The sequence below is a fragment of the Pristiophorus japonicus genome, chromosome 12, assembly GCF_044704955.1.
Source record: "Pristiophorus japonicus isolate sPriJap1 chromosome 12, sPriJap1.hap1, whole genome shotgun sequence".
Lineage (NCBI taxonomy): Eukaryota > Metazoa > Chordata > Chondrichthyes > Pristiophoridae > Pristiophorus > Pristiophorus japonicus.
Window position 1 is genome coordinate 91470448 of NC_091988.1, and position 25371 is coordinate 91495818.

Here is a 25371-nt window from a genome sequence, read left to right on the forward strand (position 1 = left end):
TCAGATTTACAGAGGGTGCTAGGTGGGAGGCCACCCAGGAGAGCATTGGAATAAAAACAGGAAATGTTGGAAATACTCAGCAAGTCAGTCAGCGTCTGTGGAGAGAGAACCGAGTTAACATTTCAGGTCGATACCCTTTTGTCAGAACTGGAAGAAGTTAGAGATTTAACAGGTCTTAAGCAAGTACAGAGGCAGGGAAAGGGGTGGGGGAAGGGGAGGAAAGAACAAAATGTAAGGTCTGTGATAGGACGGAAGGCAGGAGAGATTAGATGACAAATAGAATGATGGTGCGAGGCAAAAGGAGGTGGTAATGGGACAAGTAAAGAAACAAAAGTTAGATCTAGAGGAGCTGTAAATGGCATTTTTGCCTCCAGAGTATTGGAATGATCGAGTCTCAAGGCAACAAAGGCATGGATGAGAGTTGCTGAGGCAGGGATGGAGACGGGCAACGTTACAGAGGTGGAAATAGACGGACTTGGTAATGAAGAGGATATTGGGTCGGTGGCTCAGTTCAGGGTCAAATAGGATGGCAAGATTGTGAAAAATCAGGTTCCGCCTCAGAGAGTGGCCAGGGCGGGGATGGAGTCGGTGGCTAGGGATTGGAGTTTGTGACGGGGACCGAAGACAATTGCTTCGATTGTCCCGATATTTAATTTGGAGGTAATATCTGCTCATCCAGTACTGGATGTCGGACGAGCAGCATGACAAATTAGAGACCATGGCGAGGTGGTGTTGAAGTAGAGCTGCGTGTCATTAGCGTACATGTGGAATTTGACGTGTTTTCGGATGATGTCGCTGAGGGGCAGCATGTAGGTGAGAAACCGCAACCAAATATGAACCCAGGCTCCAGAGATGAAAGGCTAGCCACTAGCACACTGCAGCATCCAGGCTGCAGGAATACTGGTTGATATTGAAGGAAGAATTTATTTTATACAATCTCAATTCAAATGAATTCAATTACTTAGCACTAAATTCCCACTTTGCTGTGTTATTTGCTTAAATCACATGATTGGATAATTCAAAATCTTAGTGCCATTGAATTATCAAGTGTAAACTTTCTTTAAACGTTACTGATCTGACTGGAATGTGAATTCTAAGCGTGACTGACGATTGCAGCCAGATTCTCGGTGGTGGAGGAGTGATCCTGCCTTTCATTACTCCGTGAGCGGCAGCTGATCACCATCTTTAAAGCTTCAATCAAATTGTCACCAAACACAATCAGCCTGCTTGACAGACTCTGTTCTTAACTTGCCTTTATATTGGGATGTGTGCCAAGCTAGTGCCGCCGGCATCTGCGGCACAAGTGCTGTGCAGCCGGCAGCAACCCCAAGATAAATTTAAGAGATTCCCTTTTTTTTTTAAACGGTGACTGGGTCTTGGTGACTAACTGCGAGAGACCTGCGCATTGGTAGCCAGTGGCACAGTTAACAACCTCGTTCAATACACAATCAGCTTTAGTATCTTTGTTTCCACATACCTGTCTGTGTGTGTCAGCAAGCACCAACATCTGCCTCAGATAATAAACTCTTTTATTGGATTTCTGTTAGACTTCATCATTGGCATGCTATCTTCTGAGACTTTTGGTTTCCCTGACATTTAAAAAGAAGTTGGACTGAGTTTATACCGAGCTCTCTGTCCAGTTACGTGTTTGTAAGTGATGTGATCGTCAAAAGGGTAGTTGGTATTGCTACAACCTGTTGTGGGTTTCTTCCTTTCAGCAAATTAACAGGCTTGGGGTTATCTGTGAATGTTTCCCCTAATATAACAATGACCAGTCGCAGGTTACCTCAGTAACTTTGTTCTTAATTAGAATCTTTTTTAATAAGCAGCTGAGTTCCAATCAAAATTAATCCTGTATTGTTCCTCTTTATCTTCACGTGCAAGCCAAGAGAATCTAAAATATCTCCAATATCCGATAAATTATTTCAATCTTATGTAAGTTATGAATTCAATCACATTTGGAATGTTGTGTGCAGTTTTCCAAGCAGATAGGGAAGGGCGAGGCCAATGGAGGGATTTGTAAACCAGGATGAGAATTTTTAAATTGAGGCGCTGCCGGAACAGGGAGCTAATGTAGGTTTCGGGTAGAGATGGACTGGGTTCCGACCAAAGGGTTTACACCCGGAATATTCTACCTGCCTTTTCGTTCTTTTGGTTATTGATAGACCTTCGATTGTTTTCTGCTTTTATAACACACCGATGATGCTGATCTGGGCTTTATTACAGACCGATAATGCTGATCTGAGCTTTATTTGGTGCTCAGCTCAAAACTCTTTTAACTGATTTCATCTGCCACAAAACATGCAAACTGAGTCAAATCAAAGGCTGGACATTTTATTGGTTTTCCCTCTCCCGTCTCCTTCTGATCTCCTTCGCAAATCACTGCTTTTGAAACTGCATTATGCTTTGGAGCGTTGCGTGTAGGTGGATTGTTAGCAATAAATCACATGCTGTATTTGTTTAAATTAAATAATATTTTGTGACCTTTAGTCCCCACTCCACTCCTGAAAAATAAAACTTAATCTTCTCTGGCAGTAAATCTCGTAAATCTTGTTCATTTACCCTAATAATGTTCTCTGATTAATAAAACATTTTTGAACAATGTTATTTATAAACCATAAATAAAAGTTCATCCCCCGCCCCCTCTCTGCATAGAACCTAGACGGCACCAGTACAGTTTATTCTCAATGGCAATTAGGGATGGGCAATAAATGCTGGTTTTGCCAGCAACGCCCACATCCCCTGAATTCATTTTTTTTAAAGTTCATCTCAGCTAGGGCAGTGAGCATAAAATCGGCCTGAGCTATAACGGAGACAATCACTCGAATTTCCAGCCCCTAGATTGCTGTCCAGGAAATTCTGCTAGAAAGTGCATGTGCATGAACTTTGGGTGAGCACAGAATCAGAATTGACTGTTATGCCCTCTGCTGTTGAATAGCCAGCTTAGGATCACTGTCTAGGCCACCCCAGTCTGGGCTGCCCATCGAGAGTCATTGTCTCGGCCACCCCGGTCTGGACCGCCCACAGAGAGTCATTGTCTAGGCCACCCCGGTCTGGGCCGCCCATAGAGAGTCATTGTCTAGGCTACCCTGGTCTGGGCTGTCCATAGAGAGTCATTGCCTAGACCACTTGGGTGAGGGCTGCCCACAGACAGGCGAGAAGACGAGAAAATTGTGTGGCAGAGGGAAATTTTACAACAAATGTAAACTTTGATAGATAATTACTTGTGCAGATGGTTGACATAGTGGGAAGGAGAGAAAATTCTGCAAATCGCATCAGACACGCTGTCTGCTTACAATTGAAAGCAGGACATCTGTTACATTTCTGAGTACTGAGCATTTGCCCAGTCGGACAATTTGCATGTGGCCATCTTTAAAAATTGGAATCCAAAAATCCTGTGTGCAGGAGAAAAACATTTTGATTCAGGAAGTTAAATTGTTAGCTTCGCTCAAATAGAATGTGACTTTAGTTTTCAAAACCTGTGCAGAGACATCTAATTTATTCAGTGCTCACCTGCTTTTGCCTGACCACCCAGCCTTACCTGCTGTACCCCAGTTACTGACCATTAGTGGAAGTGAGCAGCCTCCTCTTGGACTACTGTCAATGCCATTCTATAGCTGCCCATCAGGAGGAGCCCAAGAATTGCTTCTCCCTTCTTGTCCTCAGTGACCTGGCTGGAGTTGGACATTCTTAACCCCACCCCCGCCATCCCATCTCAAGGAAAACAGTGTTGTCACTTGGGCTACTATAAATACGAATGGTGGAAATTAAATTTTCATTCTGAGCTATGAAACACATTCGGCAGTGCAATTATAGATGTTATTTTGGAGCTGTGCACAGAGAGCATTTAGAACTGTCCAGCATCAGAGTAATGCAGAATTTCAATGGGAGCAATTTGAAGTGATATTGATGAATCACACAAGAAGTGTATAATATATTCTTCATCATCATCATTAAGGTATTGCTGATGCAAGTGTGACTTTTTGCCCTGTATTGAATTGATTCCAGTAAACTGATAATCCTGGTGGTGATGTTGAACAAGCACCTTTTAGATTTGGATTGAGAAGTCTTTTCTGGCTAGTTCATGCCTAAAATCATTTCAATTATATTTTTCAAACAGCCGAAGAGATCGCTAAAGAAATTGAAAGGAATGAAAATACTCGAGCTCAACTTGAAAGCAAAACAAGTGAGAGTGTGAGTCTCGTTTAATGCTTTCTGTGCAATTTTATTTAATCTTTCTGGAGGAGAATGAAAAGACGATTTTGATTTAAGAACATAAGAATTAGGAACAGGAGTAGGCCATCTAGCCCCTCGAGCCTGCTCCGCCATTCAACAAGATCATGGCTGATCTGGCCGTGGACTCAGCTCCACTTACCCGCCCGCTCCCCGTAACCCTTAATTCCCTTATTGGTTAAAAATCTATCTATCTCTGATTTGAATACATTCAATGAGCTAGCCTCAACTGCTTCCTTGGGCAGAGAATTCCACAGATTCACAACCCTCTGGGAGAAGAAATTCCTTCTCAACTCGGTTTTAAATTGGCTCCCCCGTATTTTGAGGCTGTGCCCCCTAGTTCTAGTCTCCCCGGCCAGTGGAAACAACCTCTCTGCCTCTATCTTGTCTATCCCTTTCATTATTTTAAATGTTTCTATAAGATCACCCCTCATCCTTCTGAACTCCAACGAGTAAAGACCCAGTCTACTCAATCTATGATCATAAGGTAACCCTCTCATCTCCGGAATCAGCCTAGTGAATCGTCTCTGTACCCCCTCCAAAGCTAGTATATCCTTCCTTAAGTAAGGTGACCAAAACTGCACGCAGTACTCCAGGTGCAGCCTCACTAATACCCTATACAGTTGCAGCAGGACCTCCCTGCTTTTGTACTCCATCCCTCTCGCAATGAAGGCCAACATTCCATTCGCCTTCCTGATTACCTGCAAACTAACTTTTTGGGATTCGTGCTCAAGGACCCCCAGGTCCCTCTGTACTGCAGCATGTTGTAATTTCTCCCCATTCAAATAATATTCCCTTTTACTGTTTTCTTCCCCCAAGGTGGATGACCTCACATTTTTCGACATTGTATTCCATCTGCCAAACCTTAGCCATTCACTTAACCTATCTAAATCTCTTTGCAGCCTCTCTGTGTCCTCTACACAACCCGCTTTCCCACTAATCTTTGTGTCATCCGCAAATTTTGTTACACTACACTCTGTCCCCTCTTCCAGGTCATCTATGTATATTGTAAACAGTTGTGGTCCCAGCACCGATCCCTGTGGCACATCACTAACCACCAATTCCCAACCCGAAAAGGACCCATTTATCCCTACTCTCTGCTTTCTGTTAGCCAGCCAATTCTCTATCCATGCTAATACATTTGTTTTTATTAGGTGTTGAAATTCACAAAGGACCAGTCACAAGAAGAAATCGATGAAGTCCACAAAGAATATCGTGAGTAGATTGTTTTATTGGTACTGTTTAAAGGTTTGGAGGCTCATAAATACTTCAGACTATTGCAGTAAAAATGCTCTCATGCCTTCTGTAACCAACTCCAACATAAATCTTGAAATGCTTGAGGATAGCATGGCCTTGGAGAGGGTGCAGAGGAGAATTACTAGAATCTTACCAAGAATGCACGACTTTGGTTATGTGTAGAGAGACTAGAGAAACTGGGATTGTTCTCAAGAGTAGAGAAGGTTACAGGGAGATTTAATATAGAGGTACTGCGGTAATGAAAAAATATTAGCAAGTAAAATCAAGGGAAACACAAAGATGCTACGTAAATACTTTAAGAAGAAGAGGAGCAAGGCCGGGTGTGGTGCCAGAGGAACTAAAGAAAAAGTAGAGACCATAAAGGTAACCTGTGAGTGGAGTTGGGAGACGTGGGTATGGTTCTTAATGAATCAAGAGAGGGACGATGCAGACATTGCAATCAGGCAGGAGGACTGTGACATATTAGATGAAATAAACATAGGGGTCAATTTTCCCCAGGAGTAGCTCTGTTTTTTTTGGACTAGGCTTCTTTTTCTGGCCTAACTTAAAACTCCCCAGTTTCCCCAATCAATTTGCAACAGCGTAACTCACTTAGTTACATTTTTTTTAGGTTTTTTTTTCTCATAAGGGGGCATTACCAGCCACCTACGCCAGTTCTGGCCATGTAGGCAACTTTGGCCAGCTAATAGTTACTCCATTTCTACTTAGGCCAGCGTATGTGGCCACTTGAGAAAACCCTTGCGGAGAGTTAAAGAAATCGGCGCAGGTAAGTACATCGGAGGCCATTCGGCCTGGGCTAGGGGCAGGAAGTGGAGAGGACCTGGACCTGAACCAACCAAGCCTTAGGGAACAGACTTGCAAAACCATCCTTCCTTCGCACAATTAAAATAATAAGAAATAAAAAATTAAAGTTCTACCTTCAGCATCAAACTCCAATTCACCTTTCTGCACTCAGCCCGGGAAGGCAGCGGGAGAATACACCGGGAGGCCATTCGGCCTGGACTAGGGGCGGGAGGGAGCAACTCATGGAGAGGCTGGTTTGGGAGAAGAGGAACTCTGTGGTCTGCAGCCTGTATGTATGTTCCTGCACACTCAGCTCCAGTATAGGCAGCAGAGCTATCAGGACTGATCATAATTAAAAGCAACTCCGATTAAGAATCTTCAGAATAAAATACTTACTGTTAGTTGCTTTAGAAGTCTGGTTTCCTTGCACGTCTGCAGCAGTGTCGTGCCCAGCACCGAGAGACTGTGCTCAGCTCAGAGACAGGCTGGATAAGACTCGGGTGCATGGCTGAGGTTTCTTCAGTGCAGTCCTGGTCAGTATGACCGTCCTGGCTTATCGCACTGCAAACAGAGGCCCGTGGAACTGGCCCTGAAGACTGCACTTCATGCGAGGGCTCCTCATATCTGCAGCACGGAAGGCACGCGACTCAGAGCGCTACTGCTCATGCGCAGCCATCACTATTCTCCACTGCGCATGTGCAGATGTCCCGGCACATTTTCCAGCGCAGAACGCAGACTCCACCCCCCGAGGCGACTGGCCAGCTTGCGCAGCTGCAGAGAAGAGGAGGCCAGACAGCGGCAAAAGTTGGAACATTTTTTTCTGGAGCATCTCTGGACGTACTTAAGCGGCGCAACTCGGATAAGTACGCTAAAAAATGGGCTCGGATAAAATTGAACCCATAGTGAGAGAGGAAGTATTAATGGTTTTAGCATCTTTGAAAGTGGATAAATCCCCAGGCCTGGATGAAATGTATCCCAGGATGTTAATAGAAGCAAGAGAGGAAACAGCAGAGGCTCTGACCATTATTTTCCAATCCTCTCCGGGTACAGGTGTGGTGGCCAGAGGACTGGAGAACAGCTAACATGTATCATTGTTTAAAAATGGAGGAAGAGATAGACTGAGTAATTACAGGCCAGTCAGCCGAACCTCAGCGGTGGGCAAATGATTGGAAAAAATTCTGAGGGTCTGGATAAATCTTATTTAGAAAGGCACGGATTAATCAAGGACAGTCAGCATGGATGTGTTAAGGGAAGATGGTGTCTGACTAACTTGATTGAATGTTTTGAGAAGGTAGCAAGGAAGGTCAATGAGGGTAGTGCATTTGATGTAATGTATATGGATTTTAACAAGGCTTTTGATAAGATCCCACATGGCAGATTGGTGACGAAAGTAAAAGCCCATGGGATCCAAGACAAAGTGGCAAGTTGGATCCAAAATTGACTCAGAGGCAGGAAGCAAAAGGTAATGGTTGGTGGGTGTTTTTGTGACTGAAAGGCTGTTTCCAGTAGAATTCCGCAGGGCTCAGTACTGGGTCCCTTGCTGCTTGTGATATATATCAATGATATAGACCTGAATGTAGAGGGTATGCTTAAGAAATTTGCAGACGCTACAAAAATTGGGTGTGTGGTTGATAATGAAGAAGAAAGTGTAGACTGCAGGAAGATATCAATGGACTGGTCAGGTGAGCAGAACAGTGTCAAATGTAAATCAATCCGGAGAAATGTGAGGTAATGCATTTGGGGAGGGCTAACAAGGCAAGGGAATACATAATAAATGGTGGGAAACAGAAATGTGAAGGAACAGAGGGACCTTGGCGTGCATTTCCACTGTACCGGTTTCTGTCAGTGTAGCGTACCATGAGCATAACTCTAATTCTCCAGCTAGCTTCAACACTACACCAAGAAATATGGCTAAAGGTCAGAGCATCAGAATCCAAATCTTTTAATAATGCAGTGTGAAACTGTTGATAAACTGTTGACATATCTAGCATTCTTGTAATTCAACAGGAACAATCGAATAAATCCAGCAATAAAGAGAAGTTACTTATCTCTTACTGTACATCACATATAAAATACAACAATTCCAGAACAATTGGATAAGGAGAAATTACTTATATAACTGTACTTCTGGGAAGGTTTGCTACTAAAGAAGATTAGTTTCTAATCAGCAAAGTTACAGACAGCACTAGCTAAAATGGTTGCTTGCTCCTGGTTCTTTCTCTCTTTTTGCTTTCTGTTTGTCCAATCGGAAAACGCCACCCAGTGGCAGGAAAGCGTCATGACAACTACGGTGTCCATAATCGAACGAAAAGGTCCGACCATTACATCCACAGATCCCTGAAGGTAGCAGGACAGGTCGTTAAGGTGGTTAAGAAGACATATGGAATTCTTGCCTTTATTAGCCAAGACATAGAATATAAGAGCAGGGAGGTTATGCTTAAACTGTATAAAACATTAGCTAGGCCACAGCTAGGGTACTGCGTGCAGTTCTGGTCACCACATTACAGGAAAGATGTGATTGCACTATAGAGGGTACAGAGGAGATTTACGCGAATGTTTCCTGGACTGGAGAATTTTGGCTATGAGGAAATATTGGAGATGCTGGGGTTGTTTTCTTTGTAACAGAGGAGGCCGAGGGAAGACCTTATTGAGGTGTATAAAATTATGAGGTGCCTAGATAGACAGGGTAGGAAGGACCTATTTCCCTTAGCAGAGGGGTCAATAACCAGCAGGCATGGATTAAAGTAAGTGGTAGAAGGTTTAGAGGTGTTTTGAGGAGAATTTTTTTCACCCAGAGGGTGGTGGGGGTCTCGCACTCACTGCCTGAAAGGGTGGTAGAGGCAGAAACATTTAACAAGTACTTGGATGTGCACTTGAAGTCCCGTAACCTTACAAGGCTACAGACCAAGAGATGGGAAATGGGATTAGGCTGGACAGCTCTGTGTCGGCTGGCGCAGACACGATGGGCTGAATGGCCTATTCTGTGCCGTAAATTTCTATAATTCTATGATTTAAAATTCTGAAGGGTTTTGATAGAGTAGATAGGGTGAATGCTTCCACTGGTGGGTGGGTCAGTAACCAGAGGACTCAGATTTAAGGTAATTGACAAAAGAATCAGACGTGAGATGTAGAGATGATCTTTTATGCAGTGAGTTATGATCTGAGATGCACTGCCCAAAAGCAGATTCAATCGTAATTTTCAAAAGGGAATTGGATGGATACATGAAAATAAGACATTTGCAGGGCTACGGGGAAGGAGCAGGGGAGTGGAACTAATTGGATAATTCAAAGGCATGATAAGCCGAATAGCCTCATCTCTGTGCTGTATGATTCTACTTGAGTCTGAGAACGATCCATTAACAGAAAAATGGATGGGTGTGGTTTTAAAGAGCTCAGATATGCCCTCTTTGCCATACAGTTGGTGATGGTGTTGTAGAGCAAGTAAGTAGTAATGACAGAGCAACTCTTGATTCCCACCTACCTGTGACCAGGAGTGGGTGTTACCAGAACAACTCAAGAGATAGATGTAAACAGGAAGAATGAAGACTTGTATTTATATAGCACCTTTCATGACCTTCGGGTGTACCAACAGGCTTTTGAGCCAATTAAGTACTTTTGAAGTGTTGCCACTTTTGTAATGTTGAAAACGTGCCAGCCAAAATACGCACAGCAAGCTTCCACAAATAGCAACAAAATTACCGACCCAGCTAACTGTTTTAGTGATGTTGGTTGAGGGTTAAATACTGGCCCAGGAGAACTCCCCAGCTCTACCTCGAATAGTGCCACGGGATCTTTTTATCACCTGAGAGGGCAGATGGGATTTAAGGACTCATCCGAAAGATGAGCACTCCCTCAGTGCTGCACTAGAGTGTGTCAGTCTAGATTATGTGCTCAGGTCTCTGGCGTGGGGGGTTGAACCCACAACATACTGACTCAGAGGCGAGAGTGCTACTTTACGGACATCTTTCAGAAACATTTCAAAGTGCTACATGCACAACAATTTAATTTTAAATTTAATTTTTGTTATGTGAGCAAGTGCATTATGTGCAGAAGTTATGCTGCTGTGGGTGCTAATTGAGCACAAGCATCATAATATTACATGGGAACTCCATGCACTACTAATGGTTCCTTCACTAACAGAGGATACCATTGGTCACTATTCCACCACCCCAGTTTCCGTTTCTCATACAATCACAGCGGGTGCTCACTCACCTCTTTCCGCACCATTTTCCGGGACCCCGACCATTCCCACTGCATGAGACAGCAGTTTGAATGTACTTCCTCCAACTTTGCGTACTGTATATGCTGTTCATGGTGCCATCTCCTTTATATGACCAAACCTTTATGTGACAGAGACTGTAATTCTCGTATTGGACTGTAGTCACCCGAGAACTCACTTTTAGAGTGCAAGCAAGTCTTCCTCGATTTTGAGGGACTGCTTATGATGATGATGATTATGATGACCAAACATCATCATCATAGGCAGCCCTTCAGAATCGAGGAAGGCTTGCTTCCACTCCCAAAGTGAGTTCTCTGGTGGCTGAACAGTCCAATACGAGAGCTACAGACCCTGTCACAGGTGGGACAAACATTCGTCGAGGGAAGGGGTGGATGGGGTTGATTTGCCGCACGCACCTTCCGCTGTCTGCGCTTGACCTCTTCACGCTCTTTGCGTTGAGATTCGAAGAACTCAACGCCCTCCCGGATGCACTTTCTCCACCTAGGGTGGTCTTCGGCCAGGGTGTCCCAGGTGTCATGGTGATGTCGCGCTTTACCAGGGAGGCTTTGAGGGTGTCCTTGTAACGCTTCCGCTGCCCATCTTTGGTTCGTTTACCATGACGGAGCTCCACATAAAGCATTTGCTTAGGGAGTCTTGTGTCTGGCATGTGAACTATGTGGCCTGCCCAGCGAAGCTGATCGAGTGTGGTCAGTGCTTCAATACTGGGGATGTTAGCCTGGACGAGGACAGACCTCCCAGGGGATCCACAGGATCTTGCGGAGATATCTTTGGTGATATCTCTCCAGCGACTTGAGGTGCCTTCTATACATTGTCCATGCCTCAGATCCATACAGGAGGGCAGGTATTACAACAGCCCTGTAGACCATGAACTTGGTGGTAGATTTGAGAGCCAGGTCTTCAAACACTCTTTTCCTCAGATGGCCGAAGGCTACACTGGCGCACTGGAGGCGATGTTGAATCTCCGCATCAATGTCTGTCTTTGCTGATAAGAGGCTCCCGAGATATGGGAAATGATCCACGTTGTCGAGGGTTGCGCCATGAATCTTGATGGTTAGAGGGCAGTGCTGTGCGGCGGGGACAGGCTGGTGAAGGACCTTTGTCTTATGGATGTTAAGCGTAAGGCCCATGCTTTCATATGCCTCAGTGAATGCATTGACTATATCTTGGAGTTCAGCCTCAGAATGTGCGCAGACGCAGGCATCGTCCGCATCCTGTTGCTCAACGACAGAGGTTGGGGTGATCTTGAACCTGGGCTGGAGGCGGCATAGTTAAACAGCTTCCCACTGGTTCTGTAGTTTAGTTCCACTCCAGCGGGGAGCTTGTTGACTGTGAGGTGGAACATGGCAGCGAGGAAGATTGAGAAGAGGGTTGGAGCGATGACGCAGCCTTGTTTGACCCCGGTCCGGACGTGAATTGGGTCTGTAATGGATCCGTTGGTAGGGATCATGGCCTGCGTGTTGTTGTGAAGCAGGCGAAGGATGTTGACAAACTTTTGGGGACATCCGAAACGGAGGACGCTCCATAGACCCTCGCGGTTGACAGTGTCAAAGGCCTTTGTAAGATTGAAGAAGACCATGTATAAGGGCTGGCGCTGCTCCCTGCATTTTTCCTACAGCTATCACGCTGCAAAGATCATGTACGTTGTGCCCCGTAGGGGACAAAATCCGCACTGCGACTCCGGGAGGAGCTCACTTTTAGAGTGGAAGCAAGTCTTCCTCGATTTCGAGGGACTGCCTATAATAATGATGATGATGATGATGACCAAACACAGATTAGGTGACCCTTTTGTTTAATTCCATCCTTTAATTCCATCCCTCTCTTTCAGCCCCCCCTCTTCCCACTCTGACCTAAACTCAATGGAAACTTCAGGAATGGTTTCTTTCTCTTGAGATTCTGTAAAACAGAGGGCTGCATTGACTCTAATGACTTCAGATTTTAGCTACATCCCCCATTGCCCAGCATTTAATTTATTTCTGACTGGCACTGCGGGCTTTCTGTGGGTTTTTTTTCAGCTTCCCTCATTTTCTTGCTTTTCCTTAGGATGACCGCTCAACATCTTGGGCATTTGCATGTTAGGAACGTAGGAACGGGAGTGGGCCATTCAGCCCCTCGAGCCTGTTGCGTCATTCAATTAGATCATGACTGAGCTGTGTCTTAACTCCATCTATCCGTCTTTGTGTTCCGTAACTGATAATACCCTTGCCTAACAAAAATATGTCAAATTTTCCATTGGCCCGCAGCCGCAACAGGTTTTTAGGGACGAGAGTTCCAGATTTTCACTACCCTTTGTGCGGAGTGTGTTTTCTTTGTGATATTAATGCTTTTAATTTCCTCACCAGCCATCATAGAATCATATCTTTCCTATTCATCACCTTGGGGTACAGTGGCACAGTTGCTATGGTGCTCGACTGGTAATCCAGAGAACAATGCAGTTAGAGATTTTGAATTCGGTTTCGAAAAAATCTGTTATACAGTTCAAATGAAGCTGTCAGATTGTCATAAAAACCGAATTGTTGGCCTGAATTTTGTGGGGCCCATGTGGGCGCGATCGGAGCTGGGTCGGGTGGGAAATTTAAAATAAGTTGGAGAGTGTCGGGAACCGGCCGTCATCCCGTCCCCACGCGCCTTTCCCTCGGGTACGTTTGCAGGTGCGGCAGTGACCCGACCGGCAGAGGCCGGCGACCTAATTCAAATTGTTATCACCTTGTTCAGAGAACCTTGAGCGCCTTTTTCAGCCTACCTTTCAAATTCCCCTGGCTGCCCACGGGATTCATGCAACTCGGAAACCATGTCTGTCAGCCTGGGGCAGGTGTTGAGTGGCCATTTCTCCAGCTGATTAGATGACAGCATAAAATATACTATAAAAGCTCCCACCTCGCAGCTGGTCACTTTCCTCAGGCAGAAGCTGCTGCTGGCTGCAGTCCCAGCACAGATTGAGCTTTCTACAGGTTTCAAGTGTTCGCAGCAAAGTCGCCATCTAGTCTCATCATTGGTACAACCTATCACACCATTGACACATTGCTTCTCTCATCTCTGCTTGACCTGCCATCTGTTCCATCAGCATGGGTGCCGTTGATACTGTCTCACCTTGGAAACTTGAAGTTAACATTGAATAAAATACCCAATGACTACCCCTGTGAATCTACTTATGTGTCATTTTTCTCTTCCATGTGCTTCCAAGAGGTGCTACCCCTGTGGCTTCAGCAGAGGTTGCTGCTCACTTCCCTGCTGCAGCTGCTTAGACACACTTGCTGGATGTCCTCTGGGTTTTGGAGCCTGAGAGGGGCCCCCCGCCAAAGCCCTCCTGCGACTGTGCAGGTGCAGACTCGGCTGTCCGAGAAAGCATCTGGGGCTCTGACTGAGGGGGTGGCAATGGAGAAGAAATGCAAGCGTTTGAGAGGAGCCCACACTTCCTGCTCACCATCATCCTTCTCATAGGCCACCCACACTTCCCTGCTAGCAAGGAGCTGGAGAGCACCTTGTTGCACATCAGTGGGGCCATGAGGACCCATGTCTACTCTGACATCCCTTCTAGACAGGAGGTCTATGAGCCTCTGCCATCTATTGAACATAAGAACATAAGAATTAGGAACCGGAGTAGGCCATCTAGCCCCTCGAGCCTGCTCCGCCATTCAAAAAGATCATGGCTGATCATTGTTTGTAGATAGCCATCTATTCTCCATAGATAGCCATCTATTATCTATAGATAGCCATCTATTCTCCATAGATGTGCAGGAGTAGGGTCAGGAAGGCAGGATGATGGGGATGTGATGGGAGATACAGCAGGATGAAGTTGAGTGTGGCTTTGTACTCACCTTTCCTGATCCAATGAGATCATTGAAACATTTCTGACACTGCACCCAGGTCCTCCTGACCACATCCCTACTGTTCAACTTCTCTGCAATTTTAGGCCAGGCTCTTTTGGTTTCCTGGGGTGGTCTCTTCCTTCCACTGGAAGGGACGAGAACCTCCCTGCATGCTCTGACTCCCTCCATAAGCATATCAAAGCCCCCAGTGCAGTGATTGCACACTCCTAGATACACCTCCAAATGCAATGATGCCCTCGCTCCGTTAAACATCCCAGCTGAAAACGGGTTATGGATGACAATCAGACTCGCACCATTTAATAGGGCCGGGTAACACGCAGGGTGGGCTTAATAGGCCCCATTAACGCAGAGTCAATTTTTGGAAGCAAGAACGGGGTTGCGACCTGCCATACCGACCGCCCGCACTGGACCCGCCCAGGTAAAGAAAATTCCGGCCATTGTCCTTTAGGGAAGGAAACCTGCCGTCCTTACCCGGTCTGGGTCTATATGTGACTCCAGTCTCACACCAATATGGTTAACTCTTGAATGCCCTCTAAAGTGGCCTACTCAGTTGTATTAAGCTGCTGCTGCAGCGCTTCAAGACGAAGGTGGTCCACCACCTTCTCGGGCAACTAGGGATAAAAAGAATGACGTACATTTATATAGCGCCTTTCACGACCTCAGGACAGCTCAAAGCGCTTTACAGCCAATGAAGTACTTTTGAAATGTAGTCACTGTTGTAATGTAGGAAACGTGACAGTGAATTGCACACAGCAGGCTGGTGTCCCTGTTGATTGAGGGATAAATTTGGGCCAGGACACCAGGGATAACTCCCCTGCTCTTCTTCAAAATTTTTCACCCAATGTCCACGGCACACATTTTCTAGGAGTCCCTCGATAATGGTCAGGAGTGGGAATTGCTGATTTCCCCGCCCCCCCCCCCCCCCCACCTTTCTCCCAGCCCAGGGTTGTTGAGGCTAATTGCAGCACCCAATAGCTCCCCTGGCTTAGATTACAGTAATCAAACCTGGGACTTGCTTTCTGTACCACACCACACAGTGAATATAAGCCATCAGGTTCTTTGGTGTTTTGAAGAAGAGCGGAGAGAAAACACTACTTTCCACATCAGTTGCATTCTATGGGCAACTGAAAAGATCGCAGAGCCAAAAACGTAGATTCCAGGAAGCTCTGCAGGTTGGAAATCTGCCGGTATTTGGGAGGAAATCAGTGAAAACTGAAATAATTTTAAAACACAGGAATGTAGTTGTGAAAATCAGTGAAAATTGACCTTACCTTTCTTGAAGCAGGTGACTCTTGCTGAGGTGTGAATATAACATAAGAAATAGGTGTAGGCCATTCGGCCTCTCGAGCCTGCTCCGCCATTCAATAAGATCATGGCTGAATGTCTACATCAACTCCACTTTCCTGCCCTGTCCCCATATCCTTTGATTCCCTTAGTGCCCAAAAATCTATCGATCTCAGTCTTGAATATACTCCAACGATTGAGCATCATAGGCCTCTAGGGTAGGAAATTCCAAAGTTTCCAGGGGCACCAGCAGTCTTCTGATACCACGCCCAAACAGCCATTCTTCACGTGTGAACTTGGATCAGTGTTAATAACTTTTTGTTGAGTGCCACCATACCAACAGGTTTTGAGTTTCGGGACCACTCCCACGAGCACAGAACAACCAACATGCATGAGCTCAGAATGGTCCCTGTGGTTGCATTTTGTGCGTGTGTGATTTGCCACTATTTCTGCACACGTGCTGCTGACTTGCAGCCCAGCCAAAGGAAAGGCGGATATTTTCTGCTCGCTTCCCAGGCCGCCCAATTAGGTGGGCAACCTGAGGGGAATCAATAAACAAAATGGATTACGTGTAGTTGGAATGTCAGAGTGCGTGGCAAAGCTGGCTGAAGGGAATTCACAAAATCGATCAGGCAAGCTGTTCACTGTGACGAAGGATTCAATCCTTCATTATTAACCTAAGTTAATAAATCAGAAGATAAATCAGAAGTTAGAAGTAAGAAGAGACATCAGATGGAGCTTGCTTACTTATAAAGCAAAACAGATTTGGGAACAAGCTATCGAAACAAAAGCAAGTGGGTAGTATATACGGGTACAATGGATTGATCGTCCAAAGCCCTCTGGAGCAGAACATACAAATATTCAAATCCTTTGTGTGAGGATATTTCTCCTCCTCTCAGTCCTAAATTGCCAACCACTTATTCTGAGACTATGACCCCTATTTCTAGACTCCCCCAGCCAGGGGAAACACCTTACCACCGTTAACCCTGTCAGGCACTTTTAAGAATTTTATATATTTAAATGAGATCACCTTCCATTCTTCTAATCCTTGGGGAATATAGGCCTAGTCTCCTCAATCTCTCCTCATTGGACAATCCCCCCATCCCAGAAATCAGTCCAGTGAACCTTTGTTGCACTCCCTCTAAGGCAAGTATATCCTTCCTTAGGTTAAGAAGACCAGGACTGTACACAGTACTCCAGGTATGGACTGATCTAGTGAAAAGGCCGCTAAGTGGAGTTGGTCTATGAGAAAGAAATGTGTCTAATGTTGCCTTTTCTTATTCCTAAAAGTTCTTGCGTTCCAAAATCTTTTTCCTACAACAACAGTGCCCCTTTTAAGGAACGCAGTCGGTTCTGATTTTTTTTGATGTTCTGTGCACGTCATTCTTGAGTCAGATTGGAAATTGGCATGGGAGCAACTGTCTGCAGATCACTACATAAGTGACAGATTGTAACTTTCATTAGCACTCACGGTTTACCTGTTGAAATTTATCACTGAAGCATTAGGCTTTACTGAATGAAACTAATTGCAACTCCCGGCTCATTTCATTAGTTGCCGCCTAAAATGAATTTCATTTTGTGGGTGTGTGCAGCAGTAATGGGTTTCCTTTGAGCATAGAGACTTGCTGTGCTGAAGATTGTGTCAATACCTGTACTGTAATCATCTAAACCTCCTGAGGGAAGTTTGAATAGTTTTGTTTTCAGAATTGTTGGCTTTGCACAATGACTACTTGATGCATTGCTCTTCCAAGCTCTCCTCATTTTTAGCTTTTTGAAATGAGTGTCTAGGTTTCTATGGGCTCAAGTTTCGGACCCCCACTAGAACGGCGCACATCGGAGAGGCCTGCCTAATTTGTAGAACTGAAAAAGCGCCAAATACTTATCTCACGATTCTCCGATATCTGTAGGCCAGTTTCCAGCTCGTCGCGGCATAGCAGGAGCTGCTAGGGGCGGAGCTATAGCCCTGCGCCAAAAACAGTGCCGGCAGCTGCACGCGTGCGCAGTAGCACCTGGCCCTCCCAGCGCGTCCTGTCTCCGGGCGACAACCCTATCCTGGGTCGAAAGGATGTCGCCCCTATCCCGGGCGAGTGGCCTGACAGTACTTACCTCTTGCCTGGCGGCCCGTCCGGCATCTCCTGGCGGCAGGGCCCGCCCGAAGTGCTGGTCGCCGGTGGGGTCCGCCCGAAGTGCTAGTCGCTGGCCGGGGTCCGCCCGAAGTGCTGGTCGCCGGCCGGGGCCCGCCCGAAGTGCTGGTCGCCAGCGAGGCCCCCCCAAAGTGATGCTCGGCGGCGGGACCCGCCCAATTGGCATCTCCTGAGGGGGTCCATCCCAGCACGCTGTTGGCGGGCTCCCGGTGCTGCAGTAGGTGAGTAGAAACCTTATTTTTTACTTATTGATTTTTAAAATTATTTTTTATTAATTTTTAATTTATTAGTTGATTTATTGATTTATTTATCATTTATAATTGATGATAACGCTTAACTTTTACAAATAAAGTGTTTAATGCTCGTAAACTTCCCTTCCCCCACCCCCCATCTCTCGTTCCCTACACCTAATTTATAAAGTGTAGACAAGGTTTTTCTCAGTGTACAAAAATCTGCACTTACTCCATTCTAAGTTAGTTTGGAGTAAGTTTTTGCTGCCTAAACTTGCAAAACAAGCGTAAGTGGCTGGACATGCCCCCTTTTGAAAAAAAAAACTGTTCTAAAACGAACTATTCTAACTTACTAGAATTGGAGCAAACTAAATGCCGAGAATTGCAATTTCTAAGATACTCCATTCTAAACTAGTTGCTCCAAAAAAATAGGAGTAACTCGAGCCGAAACTTGAGCCCATTATGTGGTTTGTTTCATTAAATAATGTTTGAAATGGGTTTAACTTGGTATAGCACAGTAGAGCAATGATGCATGTATTCATCCACTTGGGGGATTTTCCAATCTCAATCACAATGTTGTGCAAAGTTATCCTGGGGACCAAGGTCTCCCTTTTTTTAAAATCATTCTTCAGGATATGGACATTGCTGGCAACAACAACAACTTGTATTTATATAGCGCTTTTATCATAGTAAAACATCCCAAGGTGCTTCACAGGAGTGTTTTAAGACAAAACAAATAAATTTGACACCGAGCCACAAAAGAAGAAATTATGGCAGATGACCAAAAGCTTGGTCAAAGAGGTAGGTTTTAAGCAGCGTCTTAAAGGAGGAAAGAGAGGCGGAGAGGTTTGGGAGGGAGTTCCAAAGCTTGGGCCCTAGGTAGCTGAAGGCATGGCCACCAATGGTTGAGCAGTTATAATCAGGGATGCTCAAGAGGGCAGAATTTGAGGAGCACAGACATCTCGGGGCGGGGGGGTGGTTGGTGGTTGTGAGGATGAAGGAGGTTAGAGATAGGGAGGGGTGAAGCCATGGAGGGATTTGTAAACATGAGAATTTTGAAAACGAGGTGTTGCTTAACCAGGAGCCAATGTAGGTCGGCGAGCACAGGGGTGATGAGTGTGCGGGACTTGGTGCGAGTTAGGAAACGGGCTGCCAAGTTTTGGATGACCTCAAGTTTACATAGGGTAGAATGTGGGTGGCCAGACAGGAGTGCGTTGGAATAGTCAAGTATAGGCAAGACTAGCATTATTGCCCATCCCTGGTTGCCTTTGAGAAGCTGGTGGTGAGCCACTGCCATGAACCGCTGAAATCCATGTGGTGAAGGTGCTCCCACAGTGGTGCTAGGTAGGGAGTTCCAGGATTTTGACCCAGCTGCGTCCTTATTGTGGGGTGGGGCTCCTGTGTACCGATGAGTGGCTGGTCATAGCCTATCCTCTCGGCTTAGGACATTTTATGGTGCAGGAAGGTTAAACACAGAGCAGAAAATAAGAAATAACATTGTTTTGTGACATCCGCATTTGTGGCATCCAGTCTTGTTGATAGCTGGTATGTGGATCTGTCACGTCGCGCCTTTTGAAGCCATCGCACCTGTAAATGCCACACCTTAGGTTGGTAAACAGAGGAGGGGTCACTTAACTTCCGAAAACAATCTCCTAAATTGAATGAGCTCCGGACATATGGTGTGGCTATATTAAAATTGACAATCCGAGGCACAGGAAGTGGACACCCTAAAGATCCTACCTGTTTAATCTTGGCAACAGTAATACATGTTTAACAACTAGCAGTTTAAACCCAATCTTGGAGCAATAAATCACCCTACTGTCAGCCCACTTTGACCATTTCTTATAAGTCTAAGTGGTGGCGGCGTAAAAACTGGTTTAAATGCAGGAAAATGACAAGCACCGTTGATTTGAATGGGAGCAGAGCAATGATAATTATCTTCTAACTGTTTTCGGCAAGGGGTAGTGGCGGAGCAAAAGTCCCAGGAAAATATGGAGTGTAATTACTGGCATAAGTCACTTACTCCATAATTTTCTCTCGATTGTGCTGTAATAGGTCTCTATGACTTAGCTGTGCCTCACCTTTGGAAAATCTGGACCAGAAGATTTTCTGGGTTTGGTTCTGAATAAAAGTTCTGATTTAAACATGTATAGTTAAACCTTTTGGAAACACGAAGTAGTTATACCTGATGAAGAAGGAAAAATGCAAATTAATGTTTTTTGAAGTTCTTGGCATTCACTGTGGGCAGTAAAGGAAAATAACTACTCTCCCATGTTACATGGAGAGATTTATTTTTGTAATGGTGGAATCAAGGGAGCATTTGACTGAGTGTGGTGCCAAGGAGCCCGAGCAAAACTGTTTAATGGGAGTTGAAGGGAAAAATCTTCAGTGGCTGGAGTTGCACCAGACACAATGGAAGATGACCATGGTCATCGGAAGCCATGCATCACAGCAGGAGTTCCTCAGAGAAATGTCTTCGGCCCAACTATCTTCAGCTGCTTTATCATGATCTTCCCTCACTTATCAGGTCTGTAGAGGGACTGTTCACTGATGATTCCAAGAGAGTTCAGCTCCATTTATACTCCTCCAATAATGAAACAGCCCATGCCAGCCGACAACCGGACTGGGACAACATCCAGGCCTGGGCTGACAAGTAATATTTGTGTCATGTAAATGCCAGATACTGGCCATTTTGAACAAGGCAGTCCAACCATCTTCCCCTGTCTGTCACTAGCACCACAATCACCAAGCCCTCCACCATCAACAGATTGGGGGAGGGGGAGTGTCACCATTGACCATAAACTTAGCTGAACCAGTCATAGCAACACCATGGCTACAAAAAAATGACACAGGCAGGGTACTCTGTGATGAGTGACTCATATTGTAGCCCCATAAAGTTTCTCTATCTACAAGGTTCAAGTCAGGAGTGTGGTGGAGCACTCACCACTCGCCTGGATGAGAGCAGCTGCAACAACAGTCAGGAAGCCGGGCACCACCCAAGACAGGTCAGTATGTTTGATTAGAATCCCTGCCATTGAACTCAATATCTGCTCCCTCCATCACCAGTGCACTGACACTGCGAGTTGTATGACCTACAAATTGCAGTGCAGTGACTTGCAAAGGTTGCTTCGAAAGCACCTCTCTCCCCTGCCCATCTCTACCACCATGGGTAAGAACAGCACTGTTGTAGGAACACCATCATTTCCAAATTACCCATCAAGTCACTTGTTTTATTTGTTCCTGGGATGTGGGCACCACTGGCAATGCCAGCATTTATTGCCATCCCTGATTGCCCTTGAGAAGGTGGTGAGCCGCCTCCTTGAAGCGCTGCAATCCACATGAGGAAGGTACTCCCACGGTGCTGTTGGGGAGGTTGTTCCAGGATTTTGACCCAGCGACTATGCAGGAATGGAGTTTTATTTCCAAGTCAGGATGGTGAGTGACTTGGAGGCCTACTGCCCTTGTCCTTCTAGGTAGTAGAGGTCATGGGTTTTGGAGGTGCTGTCGAAGTCGCCTTGGCGAGTTGCTGCAGTGCATCTTGTAGATGGTGCACACTGCAGCCATGGGGCGCTGGTGGTGGAGGGAGTGAATGTTTAAGGTGGTGGATGGGGTGCCAATCAAGTGAGCTGCTTTGTCCAGGGGATGGTGTCGAGCTTCTAGAGAGTTGTCGGAGCTGCACACATCCAGGCAAGTGGTGAGTATTCCATCGCACTCCTGACTTGTGCCTTGTAGATGGTGGAAAGGCTTTGGGGAATCAGGAGGTGAGACACTTGCAGCAGGATACCCAGTCTCTGACCTCTTGTAGACATAGTATTTATGTGGCTGCTGACCCCAATATGTTGTTGATGGGGGATTTGGCGATGGTAATGCCGTTGAATGTCATGGGGAAATGGTTAGACACTCTCTTGTTGGAGATAGTCATTGCCTGGCACTAGTGTGGCGTGAATATTATTCTCCACTTATCAGGCCAAGCCTAAATGTCGTCCAGGTCTTGCTGCATGCGGGCATGGACTGCTTCAATACCTGAGGCGTTGCGAATGGAACTGAACTCTGTGCAATCATCAGCAATCATCAGCAAGCATCCCCATTTCTGACCTTATGATGGAGGGAAGATCATTGGTGAAGCAGCTGAAGACGGTTGGGCCAAGGACACTGCCCTGAGGAACTCCTGCAACGATGTCCTGGGGCTGAGATGATTGGCCTTCAACAACCAGAACCACCATCCTTTGAGCTAGGTATGACTCCAGCCAGTGGAGAGTTTTTCCCCGGATTCGCTTTGACTTCAATTTTACTAGGACTCTTTGATGCCACACTCGGTCAAATGCTGCCTTGATGTTAAGGGCAGTCACTCTCGCCTCATCTCTAGAATTCAGCTCTTTTGGTCATGTTTGGACCAAGGCTGTAATGAGGTCCGGAGTCCATTAGGCCTAGCGGAACCCAAGCTGAGCATCAGTGAGCAGGTTATTGTTGAGTAAGTGCTGCTTGATAGCACTGTTGATGACACCTTCCATCACTTTGCTGATGATTGAGAGTGGACTGATGGGGCGTTAATTGTCCGAATTGGATTTGTCCTGCTTTTTGTGGACAGGACATACCTGGGCAGTTTTCCACATTGTCGGGTAGATGCCAGTGTTGTAGCTGTAGTGGAATAGCTTGGCTAGAGCCGCAGCTAGTTCTGGAGCACAAGTCTTCAGCACAACAGCCGGTATGTTGTCAGGGACCATACCCTTTGCTGTATCCAGTGCGCTCAGCCATTTCTTGATATCACATGGAGTGAATCGAATTGGCTGAAGCCTGGCTTCCGTGATGGTAGGGACCTCAGGAGGAGGTTGAAATGGATCATCCTCTCGGCACTTCTGACTGAAGATGGTTGCAAACCCTTCAGCCTTGTCTGTTGCACGTGTATGCTGGGCTCCGCCATCATTGAGGATGGAGATGTTCATGGAGCCACCTCCTCTCGTCAGTTGGTTAATGGTCCGCCACCCTTCATGATTGGATGTGCAGGACTGCAGAGCTTTGATCTGATTCGTTGGTGATGGGATCGCTTAGCTCTGTCTATAGCGTGCTGCTTCCATTGTTTAGCATGCATATAGTCCTGTGTTGCAGCTTCCCCAGGTTGGCACCTCATTTTTAGGTACACTTGGTGCTGCTCCTGGCATGCTCTTCTACGCTCCTTATTGAACCAGAGTTGATCGTCTGGCTTGATGGTAATGGTAGAGTAAGGATATGCCGGGCAATGAGGTTACAGATTGTGGTGGAATATAATTCTGCCGCTGCTGATGGCCCATAGCGCCTCATGGATGGACAGTTTTGAGCTGCTAAATCTATCCCATTTAGCATGGTGGTAGTACCACACAACATGATGGATGGTGACCTCAGTGTGAAGACGAGACTTCGTCTCCACAAGGACTAGGCAATGGTCACTGCTACCAATATTTAAGCATATGTCGCAATTCGCTAATCAATGCTGAGTCAATGGGCTCAATTATCTGCACCGTTTTTTTGGTGGGTACCCTTTTTTTTGGAGTAAATTAAAATCTCTCAAGTTTCCCCAAAGTTTCTGCGCCAGCGTAATTCAGTTAGGTACGATTTTTTTTAGGTTACGTTTTTTTGCGTCATGGGGGCATGACCTGATGTCTGCGCCAGTTTTTCAGATTTAAGCAAGCTTGGCCAACTTTCATTTTTCCTAGGTCGGCGTATGTGACCACTCCCAAAAAACTTCTCGGCACTTAAGAAAAAGCAGCGCACATTAAAAAATTGGCGCAGAACGACGCCATTATTTTTAAGTGAAGTTTTGGCGGGAGTCAAGAAGGCAAAGATTATGCATCATAAATCTTAATTATTTCAAAGTCTAAAGGAAGAAAATGGAAGTCTAATGCAATTCTTTAATTTTAGGTTTTTTTTCAAAGTACCACACCACCACCAAACATATCCTCACCGGGCTCGAGGATCGGAGCTTCGGCTGGCAAAATCACTCCCTTGCCCGGACATGGGCTCGGGGCTCAACTTCAAAAGAAGCCCGGGTGGGGTGGAAGCTGAACTGAACTGCCAGCCATTTATATAAGGAATGAGAACTGAGGGGTGGGGGGAGGTGGCTGATCCTCTGTGTACAGGCGAGGGAGCGATTCTGCCGGCCGATGCTCCGACCCTCGAGCCCGGTGAGGAGAGATTCTGTGGTGGGATGTACTTTGGAAAAAAAAGAATTAAAAATTGAAGAATTGCATTATACTTGTCTTCGTTAAATGCCTAGCTTCCCGTTCTAAGCAAGCCGATTGCACATGCGCAGACTAGGGCATGCACCTTGGAGAGAGAGAGAGGAAAGAAGGTGCTTTGTCCTGCTGTTTTGAGCTTCTTGCAAAGCTACAATTAAATTATGGGGACAATATTGACAATGCTATACCTCGTGCAAGCCTTCTGCATTATGGTGCTGCGGAGGAGAATATTGATTAGGCATCATCACCTGAGGAACCTCAGAGCACATAGGATGATGGGCAGGAGGCCTTGCCCACATTGGATATATCGAAGTAGGCATTCATACCTGCACAAATGATGCAGACTGTATAAGAAGGCTGCGTTTCCGCAAATAAGTTACAACCAAGATCTGTGAGTTAATAAAAGCAGACCTGCACCCTAGAAGCGTCAGGAGGACTGCTTTGTCAGTTGAAGTGAAGGTTACAGCTGCACTTTAATTTTTATGCATCTGGATCATTCCAGGACACAACGGGAGATGTGTGCACCATTTCTCAACGTGCAACACATCTGCATCCGGCAGGTGACTGCTGCACTATATGCCCGGAGCGATGATTACATAAAGTTCCCCATGACCGCCCAGGCAATGCGTGACAAGGCTGTGGGCTTCTCCAGGATTGCTGGCTTACCCAAGGTACAGGGCTGCATTGATTGTACCCATATCGCCTTGCGAGCACTCCTTTGGAGGATTCCGAGATGTACAGGAACAGAAAAGGCTTCCACTCCATGAATATGCAGCTCGTCTGTGATGACATGCATCGCATCATGGCAGTTGATGCGAGATATCCTGGGAGCACCCATGATGCGGTCATTCTATGCGAGAGCGCTATAGAAACATAGAAAATAGGTGCAGAAGCAGGCCATTTGGCCCTTCGAGCCTGCACCACCATTCAATATGATCATGGCTGATCATGCAACTTCAGCACCCCACTCGTGCCTTCTCTCCATAACCTCTGATCCCTTTAGCCGTAAGGGCCACAACTAACTCCCTTTTGAATATATCCAACGAACTGGACTCAACAACTTTCTGTGGTAGAGAATTCCACAGGTTCACAATTCTCTGGGTGGAAAATGTTTCTCCTCATTTCGGTCCTATATTGCTTACCCCTTACCCTGAGACTGTG

The 25371-nt window shown here is 45.9% G+C and overlaps 1 protein-coding gene across 1 annotated transcript in view; it reads left to right on the forward strand.

The window, feature by feature from the left end:
- The window catches only part of rad18 (RAD18 E3 ubiquitin protein ligase), a 489896-nt gene that overhangs the window by 272526 nt on the left and 191999 nt on the right, over positions 1–25371 (forward strand). Inside the window, exons 8-9 of the mRNA XM_070895750.1 lie at positions 4121–4194; positions 5388–5448. Of these exons, the coding sequence (XP_070751851.1) occupies positions 4121–4194; positions 5388–5448 (135 nt within the window). The remainder of the gene's footprint in view (positions 1–4120; positions 4195–5387; positions 5449–25371) is intronic.